General features: G+C 36.6%; 1 protein-coding gene across 4 annotated transcripts in view; it reads left to right on the forward strand.

Moving 5' to 3' along the window:
- Positions 1-13,755, forward strand: part of LSM14A (LSM14A mRNA processing body assembly factor) — a 55,332-nt gene that overhangs the window by 23,410 nt on the left and 18,167 nt on the right. For all 4 annotated transcript variants that reach the window (XM_047709732.1, XM_047709734.1, XM_047709735.1 and 1 more), the window contains exons 2-3: positions 1,430-1,593; positions 5,373-5,502. In XM_047709732.1, coding sequence (XP_047565688.1) covers positions 1,430-1,593; positions 5,373-5,502 — 294 coding nt within the window. The remainder of the gene's footprint in view (positions 1-1,429; positions 1,594-5,372; positions 5,503-13,755) is intronic.

A 13,755-nucleotide genomic window follows, 5' to 3' on the forward strand; every position in this document is an offset into this window, starting at 1 on the left:
TGACATTGAAAAGAAAAGGTAGCATACAGAGCTAAGGAAAGAGAACAGACAAGACAAATGTAACAGCAGAGTAACTATAGCAATACAACAGTTAAAGCAGAAAAACCAAGTCATTAATAGAGAACAATTTTGAGAAAAAGCAAGTAAGATGTAAAGAAAAAGTACAGCAATAAAATGGCTGAAGACGATGTTATGCAGATTTAGACAAGAGTATAAGAGAAAATATATTAAAGATATAACAGAAATTTCCTGACATGAGGACCTAAATTTGATCAAAAGGTTTCACTGTATTTCCAGAAAAAGATTTAGTGCACTATAAGCTATAGAGACTTACCCTTTGCTTTATCAGATTAAAGAACTCACAGAACAGTGGCATCAAGCAAAAGATAAAGTATCATAAGTAATGGACTTCATAGCATAAAGGAGGGAGGCATTATTTAAAATGAAATGAGACATATATTTAATCTAACCCCAAATCAAGTATAGGAAAAAAAAAAACGTACATTCAAAACATTGCACATTCTTAAGGGGTTTACTCCCTCTAGGACACTCTTAAATGGATAATACATAATCTTTCAAACTTTCTTATTTGAAACTTCTGTATGGATGCAGACATTTTCAGAAATCTAAGACAGTGAGCCCGAAACTTTAATGTTCATAAGAAACTCTTGAAGAATTGGTTTAAAATCCAGTATCTGGACCCTCTTCTCAGAAAGTCTGATTCAGTGGATTTGAATAGGATCCCAGAAATCTTTTTAGCCAGCTTACCCTGGTGTAGGTGGTCTGTGGTTTAACTTTGAGTAATGCTATCTTAAGTGTTGAAATAATCAGATTTGATTATGAGATAGATATTTTAGGTAACTAGGGCATTTCGAGCTGTCCCTGGGTTGAATACCTGACAGCTGCATGGCTCAGCTTCTAGAGGACCTACTATTCACTGAGATAGATGTTCCCTTCATTGTCTTCTCTTAACCCAAAAGCTCAGTTTCCCAAACTTTGGTATTTTGTGGATGGGGAAATCTTCATTTGGCCATTCCACTCCCCAACAAGAAATCTCACATAGGTTTGCCAATTTTTTATTTTGCTGAATGATACTAAAAATTAGGCACAATGAAAGAGGACATTTATAACACCTCCTCTCACCACAACCACCAAAGATATAAATAAATAAAAATATAGGAAGAACATGACCTCATAATACAGATTGTCTTTTAAATTGAGTGTATTTAGCTCTAGGCAGAAACCCTCTATTTTCCTCTTTTTTTAAACAAAATTTCATTAGCTACAGATTAATGAATATTTGAATATTTTCTCACAGATGACCTTTAAGAACTGCTATTTATTGGTATTTGGAAGAGGGCATTTCTAAGAGTCACCACCTGAATATGATGAGTAAACATACATCTCTAATCCTCTGTTTTCTCAACAGTTCGGTCCTTTGGTACAGAAGACAGACCAACAGATCGTCCCATACCACCTCGAGATGAAGTCTTTGAATACATCATATTCCGTGGGAGTGATATTAAAGACCTCACTGTTTGTGAGCCACCAAAACCACAATGTTCTTTGCCTCAGGACCCAGCTATCGTTCAGGTAACTGATAGTAAATTTGTTGTGGAGTACAAGAAAACTTGAAATATATAGCTAGTCTTGGCTTTTCTCTCTCTTGGATTTTGGTTTTGGGGTGGGGTTTTTTTGCTTTTGTTTTTTGTTTGTTTTTTTTTCTTTCTCTCCCTCAGTTGAATGTTCGTTTGCTTATCATTTCCTGGTTACCTAGATACCTGAAATACCTGGATAATGTCTTCATCTAGGTTTTTTTCTTTAGGTCGTAAGTTGGGACTCAACAAAGTAAGAAATAGCAGAGGTTTGTTTTGTTTTTTTTTTAACCATAAAATATTTTCTAATTTTAGCAAATTAAAATAGCTTACATTTATTGAGGTCTAACTGAATGAGCAGCACTATTCAAACTACTACAGATAGAATAAGTCAATCCTTACAGTACTCTCTGAGCTTGATACTATAATTATAATACAGCTATATAATTCTCATTTTTTCAAGCGAGTAAATTAAGGTAGAGCCATAATTTGGACACAACCAGGCAGTCTGGCTATGGAATATAGGATCCATGTCACTTACACTATTATCCATATTTGGTTCATACTACAAACCGGAATGGTAATGGTTATTCTTAGGTAAGATTATTAGGTTTAGTGAATCATATTGGTATCATATTTATACACACACAACATAATATGCATGCAATGTTGTATAATAAGATAACACAAACATAAAAGGATTTTAACATACACAGGTATGTTGCTCGATTCTCTAAGGTATAAAAAGGGACCCCTGGGTGGCTCAGTCTATTAAGCATCTGCCTTCAGCTTAGGTCATGATCCCACAGTCCTGGGATCCAGTCCCACATCGGGCTCCTTGCTCAGCGGGGAGCCTGCTTCTCTTTCTGCCTCTTCTGCCTGCTGCCCCCGGCCTGTGCTCTCTCTCTGACAAATTAATAAAATCTTTAAAAAATATATTTATAATAAGGTATGAAAAAAGGTGACCTAGGGGTGCCTGGGTGGCTCCGTGGGTTAAAGCCTCTGCCTTTGGCTCAGGTCATGATCCCAGCGTCCTGGGATCAAGCCCCACATTGAGCTCTCTGCTAAGCAGGGAGCCTGCTTCCCCCTCTCTCTCTGCCCGTCTCTCTGCCTACTTGTAATCTCTATCAAATAAATAAAATCTTCAAAAAAAATAAAAAAGAAAAGAAAAAAGACCCTAAGTATTCTCAGTAAAAGAAACAAAAAATTTATATTTTATTAAAAACAAATACATGATTCCTAAAAGATTATAAATTATGAATCAAGGAGGATATTCATTACAGTGCTTGTTTACATGATAATTGGAAATATATAGAAACTGCCTGAATTTTAGTTATAACAATAAAGGAAGCAGATTGGCATAGCACTGAGTGTTTTCATTTTAGGGCATGGCTGATTAAAAATGTATGGCCCCCATGATTTTCTTCTTGAATCTGTTTTCTTCTCAACCCTTTTTCTTGTCAGTCTTTGGTCATTTGCACCAAAATATGCTTGTTGATTTTTTTTTTTCTTTAAAGTAATGTAATACTTTCAGATTTTTTAAAAGTAACTTTTCCTATTTTATGCTGTGATAAAGTCTTAGTTTTCCACAAAACAGATCCTTAGAATATATACTATCTTGCATAAGATTTGTCTTCCAATGTTAAAATACCTAATGAACTAAAAAATAAATAAATAAATAAATAAAATACCTAATGAACTCTTCTAAAGAAATAATTAAGGGTATATAAAATTAAAATGGAAAAAAAAAGAGGGGTGCCTGACTGGCTCAGTTAGTGGGGTGTGCAACTATTGATCTCAGAGTTACAGGTTTGAGCCCATGTTGGGTTTAGAAATTACTTAAAAATATATATTTTTTTAAGATTTTATTTATTTAAGAAAACATGAGCACAAATGGGGAGTAGGGGCAGTGGGAGAGGAAGAAGCAGACTCCCTCCTGAACAGGGAGCCCTCTACGGGACTTGATCCTAGGACTCTAGGATCATGACCTGAGCTGAAGACCAACACTTAACCAGCTGAGCCACCCAGATGCCCTAAAAATAAAATCTTTTTTAAAAATGGGGGAAAAAGGAAAGTACCTTTTAACATTTATTTAATAACTTTCTTGAATATAAGGTTTTTAGTAAGAAACAATTAAATTTATTCTTAGAACATAAACTGGAGAAATTCTCTCCTCTTCTTTCCCCTCATTCCATGTTAAGACTTAACTTTTAAGGAAGTAAGTCCGAATGAGTCCTGAGAAAATGTGAATTTTCTTAAAGGGAGGGAGAAGAAACACATTTTAATAGAGATAGCCTATACCAAGGAGTGGTGTTAGCTGAATGTCTTATATAAATCTTCTGATAATTCTCCTGGGAAATTGTTATTTATCAGCTTTATGGAATCAGAAGAACTAAGGAAACATAAGTCAGACTGGTATTGAATAACTTCCAGTCACCATAAATTTTGACTTTTGACCTTTTGATTCATACAACCAGTAGTATTTATTGAACACCTGCCATGTGCCTGATAACTAGCAGTGAACACACAGACAGGGTCCTATACCATCAGTGAGCTTATATCCTTGGTCGGTAGTACACTTCATATTTGTATTATGAGATATTTTATATTAAGATAAATGAATATATAGTATGCATATTTATGTTCTATAATTTTAGGTTTAGTAAATTAAAATTTTTGTAAAATGTTCTTTTTTTATCTTTTTAAAGATTTTTATTTATTTGACAGAGATCACAAGTAGGCAGAGAGGCAGGCAGAGAGACAGTGGTGTAAGCAGGCTCCCTGCTGAGCAGAGAGCCTGATGCAGGGCTCCATCCCAGGACCCTGAGATCATGACCTGAGCTGAAGGCAGAGGCTTAACCCACTGAGCCACCCAGGTGCCCCTAAAATGTTCTTTTTTTTTTTTTGAAGACTTTATTTTATTTATTTGACAGAGAGAGACACAGCAAGAGAGGGAACACAAGCAGAGGGAGTGGGAGAGGGAGAAGCAGGCTTCCCGCTGAGCAGGGAGCCTGATGTAAGGCTCAGTCCCAGGACCCTGGGATCAGGGCCTGAGCCAAAGGCAGACACTTAACCACTGAGCCACCCAGGTGCCCCTGTAAAATGTTCTTTAATTTAATGATACATATATTTAAAAATGTAAATGGTCTTGGGGCTCATTTGGCTTAGCATCTGACTCTTGATCTCGGTTCAGGCCTTGATCTCAGGTTGTGAGTTCAAGCCTCACATTGGACTCCATGCTGGACATGGAGCCTACTTAAAAAAATAAATAGATGAAAAATAAAAATGTAAATGGTCTTTGTGGGGTAGTTTGTTTTTGCATCTCTTTCCTGTAAATTTAATAGCACACCTCAGATGATGGAAATATGAGCAAAATCACAAGTGAGATACCTTGTTTTTGTCAGCACTAGACCTAAAACTCAGCATAACCAAATGTAATTTTTCCTATATTTTTTCTTCAAACAAAGTTACTTTATTTATTCAAGTAACTTTTCTTTGGTTCTTTTCTCAGCCTGCTGTAAAGGTCTTAACTCTACTTAACTGTAGAAAAATACATTTATAAGTCACATCAAGTATAATTGGCATGTATGTACAAATATTGAAATCGGGAGGTTGTTAAACTGTTTGGATATTAAATGTATGTTGTAGGTTATCATAATTGCGTTTGTATCTAGTAGTTATAATTTAAAGTTTTCTTTAAAAATGTAAATATTCTAATTTTTTCATTATAGAAATGTTGTGTAGAGCCTGGAAAAATAACCCATGATCTTTCTTCAGTCTTCACTAGGCTCATCTACTTCTTCATTCCAGTCAGTGGGTTCCTATGGACCTTTTGGCAGGATGTCCACGTACAGTCAGTTCAGTCCAAGTTCATTGGTCGGGCAGCAGTTTGGGGCTGTTGGTGTTGGTATGTTGTGCTTCTTTCTTTTTCTTTCTCTTCCTTTTTAAAAATTTACCTATCTTTACCACAAATTTACAGACGTATTTGGTGTTCCTTCTGCGTAACATTAATTTAAAGGCTTTATTTAATGTCTTCAGTAACGGGTGGTTCTATGAAGTCATCTCTCAGAATAGTCACATTTTTTTTAGTCACGTTTTTTTAAAAATCTAGATCTATTCAGCTGCCAAATATCATTGAGTGTTATTTTAAATTTATATAAGATATATCCATTTAAAATAAGCATTTATTTTCTGGGGTACATGGCTCACTCAGTTGGGAGAGCATATAACTCTTAATCTCTGGGTCATGAGTTCAAACCCTACATTGGGTGTAGAGATTACTAAAAAAAATAAACTAATCTTAAAAAAAATCCTAAAATAAGCGTTTTTCCCCAACAGGATGGGTTTTCAAAAAGAGGATTGGGTATAATGCTAATATTAAGGAATAATAATGCCATTAAGGGATATTTATATTAGGTAGAATGTGAAAAGATAATCACATATAACATGTTTGGGGGCATGATGCTTCATTTAACAGTGTTTTAGAAACTTTAACACTGTAAGGAGAAAGCTAGATATAATCAGATCAGCTTGGTGTTGTGTTGTTTTCATAGCTATGCATTTTAGCTCTGTAGTATACCTTTACTGAAATTTCCACACTGAAGAGTACTTTTTAAAATCTCAAATTCTAGCCCTTTATCTTTTAATTCAATTGAAATAACAATTTATCAGTTTACCTTGTTTCTCTGCATCACAAATCTGGTTTCAGGCCTATCTTGAAACATACTAGTATGTTAACAAATTTTGTTAAAATTAATTCCTTTTTTTTTTAAGATTTTATTTATTTATTTGAGAGAGAGAGAGAGAGAATGAGAGGGGAGAGGGTCAGAGGGAGAAGCAGACTCCCCACTGAACCTGGAGCCCAATGTGAGACTCGATCCTGGGACTCCAGGATCATGACCTGAGCTGAAGGCAGTTGCTTAACCAACTGAGCCACCCAGGCACCCCAAATTAATTCCTTTTATAAAATACTTTTTTTATGTGGTTGTGACTTTTCAAGTATCTAAATGTTTTGCTTACTCACAAAAAATCAAAAAGGATGGGAAAAAAATAAACCCTAAAAGTGAATGGATACAAACAAATAACTGGTGCTATGTTTATATCAAATTGATAGTATAACCACACAGAATAAAAGAGGAATTAAAATAACTTTTACACTCTTAGTAGGGGTATAAGAACAAATAGAACTGTAAAAAACCCTTGACTTAGGGCTTATAATTAGTAGAGGTATTGGTGTTAATTTTGAAACTGTTTTGTATGTATATAGAATAGGGCAAATAATATAGTGATGTTGTTGGGAAATTCTGTTCTTTCCATGGAGAAGGGAGAAAGAAACATAGGGGTAAGGAACAACCCTGTGGTGTTGAAAGTAAATTGGAAGCATGAATGTGAACTTGTTTTTTAAAAACTGATTATTTCCTGTCTCTGTTCATAGAAAGGACCTAGAAGCAATGATACCCTATAGCAAAGAATATGTGTAGACCCAGTTCTTGGTTTCTAAATACCATTCCCCACTAGAAGGAACATGGGCCCCTTGAAAACAGAAGGGGAAACAGTGCTCTTTTTCTTTTTTTATAAGTTTATTTATATAAGTAATCTCTACATCCAGCGTGAGACTCAAACTCAGGACCCCAATATCAAGAGCACATGTTCTTCTGACTGAGTCAGCCAGGTGCCCAAACAATGCTCTTTTTTAACAGAAAAATGCCAGCTAATAAAGAGAAGGAATGGTATAGAAAATCACCTTTTTTGTAATATCCAGAGTATTAATTAGCAAGGATTATCAGTTGTTGCTGAAATCATTGGGTGAACAGTGTTGGACAGAATATTAAAATGGCCTTAAAGTATCATCCCACAGTTAATTAATTATAGAGGGGACAACATTGTGCCTTTATAATGGAGACCTCTCATGGTCACCATTTTAATCATCAAGTCATAAAGTTTGGAATTGCCACAGTTACCTAATTAAATGTCTCCTAATGTGATGATATAAGAAGGTAAATCCAGATTTACCCTGCTAGCTATAACTGTTAGAATCCTATTCTGAGGATTTAAATAAGGGGCAGTTTCAAATTATCCTTTTGAGATTCCTTTCACTAAATTGAGTAGTTGGCTAACATTAAGATTATTACTGCACCTACCTCGTACATTACTGCGAAGTTTGCATGACTTAATATGTGTAAAGCATTTGAATAGGGTCTAGCACATAGTGTTACATAGTAAATAAGGTTTCTACCATTCCTCAGAGCCTGCTTTTCTAATCAATATCTATTTCTTATAAATGTTTTATCTAATTTCAATATTATTGGGAGTTGCTAGTTTACTGTTTTTCGGGTGTCACAAAGGTAGAGGGTTTTATTTGTATTTTCTATATCAGTTGAGTAATTTTTGCAGTAGATGATTATTTTTTGTTTGTTGATTTTCATATTGATAGGATAATTTGTGGAATGACTGGAGAGCTATATATAATATTTAGAAGTTGCTAAAATGAGGAGAAGGAGGAAAATTCTTGCATTGATTAGGGTGGTAGGTGATTTTTAGAAAAGGAGTTAACTCAGATATGGTTTGCGTTAGCACAGATTAAGCCAGATTTAGTCTAAGCCTCTTGTTTTCGATCCCTAGTGCAGTTGACCCTTGAACAAAAATGAATCCGAACTGCACAGGTCAACTTTCACATGGGTTTTTTCCAATAAATACATTAATAAATGTATTTTTCTACCATGTGATTTTTTTTTTTTAATATATTTGGGAGAGAGAGAGCATGTGTAAGCAGGGGGAGGGAGAGGGCGGAAGAATCTTGAGCAGACACTGGCCTCAGTCTTATGGCCCTGAGGTCATGACCTGAGCGAAAACCAAGACTTAGACGCTTAACTCAGCCACACACCCCCAAATGATTTCCTTAATAACATTTCCTTTTCTCTAGCTTACTATATTGTAAGAATACAGTACAGCATTCTGACTTAAAAAGGAAGTTTAAATCAGGGAAACACTTGTTATTTGGGAAAATTTTTTTTCCACTTTAATTTTTATACGTTACAGTCTTTTTTATAAGTTTTTTGCAATTTATATAATGAAGGATTAATATCTGTAACATCTGTAGGGACCTACAACCCAACAGAAAAAGAGGCAGGTATTAGGAACTAACTAATTTTGCCTTTTTCAGAAAGAAAGGAATACAGATGGTCCCCAAATGTGGAAAAATGCCTAAGTTTTGCTTATAATAAGAGATATACAAAGTAAATATGTACTGAAGCACCATTTCTCACTGTCAGTTTGGCAAAAGCCCAAAAGTCTGAGTGTGTGTGTGTGTGTGTATGTATGTATATATATATTATTTTTGTAAGATAGTGAAGAAATACTCTCATACATTGAAAGGAATGATACACCAGACAGGATTAAAACACTTATTTTTTTAAAGTTGATGCTAAAATAATTCTTAAGTGCAAAGATTAGGTCTTTATTGACTTTGATTTATGGAACCTTAGGAAAAATTAATGACCCCACAATAAAGGAAACAGTAAAATAGCCTTGGCATGCTAAGTCTCATAATACCCTGTGGACAAGACAGAGAACTATTGGCTGAATAGACAGGTAAATGGGTACATTTCATCTGGCTCCCTGGATGAAATGTACCCATTTGTCTGTCTATTCAGGGCTCCCTGGTCAGCAGGAAGCCTGCTTCTCCCTTTCCCACTCCTGCTTGTGTTCCCTCTCCTGCTATATCTCTCTCTGTCAAAAATCAGTCTGGGGGCGCCTGGGTGGCTCAGTGGGTTAGGCCTCTGCCTTTGGCTAAGGTCATGATCCCAGGGTCCTGGGATCAAGCCCCGAATCAGGCTCTCTGCTCAGCGGGGAGCCTGCTTCCTCCTTTCTCTGCCTGCCTCTCCGCTTACTTGTGATCTCTCTCTCTCTGTCAAATAAATAAATAAAATCTTTAAAAAAAAAATCTATCTATCTTTTTTTTTTTTTTAAGATTTTATTTATTTATTTGACAGAGAGATCACAAGCAGGCAGAGAGGCAGGCAGAGAGAGAGGAGGAAGCAGGCTCCCCGCTGAGCAGAGAGCCCGATGCGGGGCTCGATCCCAGGACTCTGAGATCATGACCTGAGCTGAAGGCAGCGGCTTAACTCACTGAGCCACCCAGGCGCCCCTATCTATCTATCTTTAAAAATTAAAGATAAAAACTAAAAAAGATAAAAATTTAAAAATTAAAGATAAAATAAAAATAGATAAATAAAAATTTAAAAAAAAAAACCTATATCCCAGCAGCTAAGATACCAAAATCTTTTTTTTTTTTTTTTAAAGATTTTATTTATTTATTTGTCAGAGAGAGAGAGAGAGAGCAAGCACAGGCAGACAGAGTGGCAGGCAGAGGCAGAGGGAGAAGCAGGCTCCCCACAGAACAAGGAGCCTGATGTGGGACTCGATCCCAGGACGCTGGGATCATGACCTGAGCCAAAGGCAGCGGCTTAACCAACTGAGCCACCCAGGCGTCCCTAAGATACCAAAATCTTAATGAAATCATTAGAAGAAAAGAAAATTACAGCCCATACTGTGGACATGTATTTAAAAATCCTTAACACAGTATTAGCAGTGAAAGCCAGCAATTCATAAAAAGAATACATAATGACATAATGTCATAATGACATTACATAATTACACTACATAATGACAAAGTTATCTCAGAAATGCAACAATGTTTTAACATTTGAAAATCATTAGTAATTGACCACATGAACAGAATAAAGGAGAAAAACTATAATCCCAAGAGATACAGAATAGGCATTTGATAAAAATTCAGCACCTAATTTATCAACAGCTGAGGAATGGGAGGGAATTTCCTAAATTTGATCAGGGAAATGAAAAGTTTACATACACACAGACAAAGTAAAAAGATATAGAGGTTGAAAAGCAAGAACTAAAAATGTCTCTGAAGGTGACATGATTGTGTATGTAGAAAATGCAAAAGAATTTTCAAACCATTAGAATGAATAAGTGAATTTAGCATGGTAAGAGAATACAAAATGAACTATATTTTTTATTCTAGAACAGATGGGTTGCCAAACTGTGGTCTGTATCCAGTCCGCCTCCTGTTTTTATAAAGTTTTATTGGACTACAGGCAAACCCATTTATTATATGTTGTTTATGGCTGCTTTTATACTACATAGGCAGAGTATAAGTAGTTATAATGGAGGCCATATGGCCTGAAGACCCTAAATATTTATCGTCTGGTCACTTGTAGTTGAAGTTTATTGACATGTGATCTAGAACAGATTGTTGAGAAGTGAAATGCAGGGGCGCCTGGGTGGCTCAGTGGGTTAAGGCCTCTGCCTTCAACTCAGGTCATGATCCCAGGTCCTGGGATCGAGCCCCACATCGGGCTCTCTGCTCAGCAGGGAGCCTGCTTCCTCCCCTCTCTCTCTCTGCCTGCCTCTCTGCCTACTTGTGATCTCTCTCTCTCTCTCTGTCAAATAAATAAAATCTTTAAAAAAAAAAAAAAGTGAAATGCAAAATACATCACAGCTCGCAGTTGGCACAGTAAAATCAAATACCCAGGAAATAATATAACGGAAGATATTTGAAAACATCTACAACAGTGGTTCTCAGTGGAGGAGGGTTAATTTTACCTTCTTCCTGCAGGGGACATTTGGTAACGTATGAAGACATTTTTGGTTGTCACAACTGGGGGAATACTACTAGTATGTAGAGGGTAGAGGCCAGGGATGCTTCCTAACATCTTACAATGCATAGGACAACTCCTCACAAAATGTCAGTAGTACTGAAGTTAAGAAAACTGCTCTGTAATGAAAACCACAGAATATTGATGAGAGAAATTAAAGTTCTAAGTAAATGGAGACTTAATCCAGGCTCATGAGTTGGAAAATTCAGTATTATTTTTAAGGTAATATTTTTCCCAAAATTGATTTATAGAGCGAACACAATCCAAGTAGACATTTTAAAATAGAAATTGATAGGGGGGCCTGGGTGGCTCAGTCGGTTGGGCATCTGACTCCTGATTTCGGCTCGGGTTATGATCTCAGGATCATGAGATCGAGCCCTATGTTGGGCTCTGAGCTAGACATGGAACCTGCTTGGGTTTCTCTCTCTCCCTCTGCACCCCCAACCCCACTCATGCTCTCTCAGAAAGAAAGAGAGAAAGAAGAAAGAAAATTGACATGCTGATTTTAATATTTATATGGAAATACAAAACCTAGAATAGCCAAAACAGTCTTGAAGAAAGGGGGCATCAGGATGGCTCAGAGAGTTAATGGTCCAATATTTTATCTTAGCTTAGGTCTTAATCTCAGGGTCATGAGTTCAAGCCCTGTGCTGGGCTCCATGCTGGGTGTGGAACCTACTTTAAAAAAAAAAAAAAAAGCTTGAAGTTTGTATGTGGTTTCAAGGTTTACTGTAAAGTTAAGAGGAACCAGAACAGTGACTTAATGATACAAGGATAGACCAGGAATAAAGAATAGAGAATACAAAAATAGACCTACTTAAATAGTAATTTAAAACAGAGATGCCAGTGCAGTTCAATGGAGAGGGGAAAATCTCCTTAACCAGTATGTATTTGGAAAAAATTAACCTTGGCCCAAGCCTTACACCATATATAAAAAACAACTTGAGGGGTGCCTGGGTGGCCCAGTCAGTTAATTGTCTGACTTTTTGGTTTTGGCTCGGGTCGTGATCTCAGATTCATGAGATCAAGCCCAGCCACGCTTAGCATGGAGTCTGCTTAAGATTCTCTTTCCCTCTTCCTCTGCTTCTCCCCTCTCTGCTCATTCTCTGTCTCAAATAAATAATCTTTAAAAAACAAAACAAAACAAAAAAAACAACATGAGATAAACCAGGAGGCAAATTAGAGTAAGGAACATGGGTGTGATAACAACCAGGAACTCAGAGAAGAGATGGAGGAAATAAAGATACATAAAGATATATAGAAGAGTTTGTTAACCAGAGGGCAAGCAGTGGGAGGTTGGAGGAGGTGAGGAAACAAAACAGCATGCAGATAAGACTACACATCTTCAGAGTGGCTTATGTCTTAATCATTGCCCAGAAATACTAGGGATAATGGGATGGATCTAACTTCCCACAATCATTTAAAGCATTAGTCCCCACATTTCCTGGTGATGTGGGAAGTTACAGTAGGCCACTCCTGAGCTGGCCAGGGCTGTATCCTGACTGGATTGATTCCATCTTCAAGGGAGTCCCAGTGATTCTCATTATCTGAAATTCTATGCTAGGTTCTGATGCCCTGTTTTAGAAGGGTATGAACAACTAGGATTTATTAAATTGGAGGGGGCAGTGTTAAAGACAGTAGGAAGGTAAGTAATGGTTTGAAGGAACTGGAGTTGCTTAGCTGGGAAATCAGAAGATTGCTAGAACTGATCACGATCTTCAAATGTTTAAGAGCAGATGGGTCAACTGCTGTGGAGTAGACTGATGAAAATAAGGAAAGTGGTGAGAAAAGAGGTAGACAGATAAAGGGAGGGTCTGGTAAACTGAGATAAGTAATCCAAACTTACATCTTAAGGGCGGTGGAAAGCCATCCCGGGGTCCTAAGCACTGTGGTAATGTGGTTATATCTGTATTTCACAAGAGATCTTCTATCATTTTTAGATTGGAGTTAGAGATGGGAGAGGAAGGGCTACTGAAATAGTTCCTGCTACAGAAAACCTACATAGATTAAATATTAAGTCCGAAGAGAACACAGCATAAGAAAAGTGAATAATCTGTAAGGACTGCAGAAATTTAGAGAAGATTGACATAACCTTATATAGCAAAGAATTTGAGCCCTTTCTAGGGATTTGTTACTCATATTACCAGAACTTTTTGTGGTTGCTTTAGCAGAATGCAGCCCCGCAGTACCGTCCTGGAGGGAAGCATTAAAATGAACTAGAGTCCATTGGCTGGTGCCTTGGAAATGCTGGATAAGCCCTTCATAGACCTGTCGGCTAATTTGGCTGTTTGTGCAGATATTCACTATTAAAATAATTACACCTTAATACTGGTGTAGAAGATACCGTTTCTGCTACTTCTGTGTCTAACATCGGTCCTTGCTGTCCTATCTAACTGCTTAGGACAGTATTGCTGTTAGAAAAATTGTTTGCATCTAGAGATGCTGGGGTATATATTGGTTTGCTTTTTTCATATAGTGTAAAA

This window comes from Lutra lutra, chromosome 17, assembly GCF_902655055.1.
Source record: "Lutra lutra chromosome 17, mLutLut1.2, whole genome shotgun sequence".
NCBI lineage: Eukaryota > Metazoa > Chordata > Mammalia > Carnivora > Mustelidae > Lutra > Lutra lutra.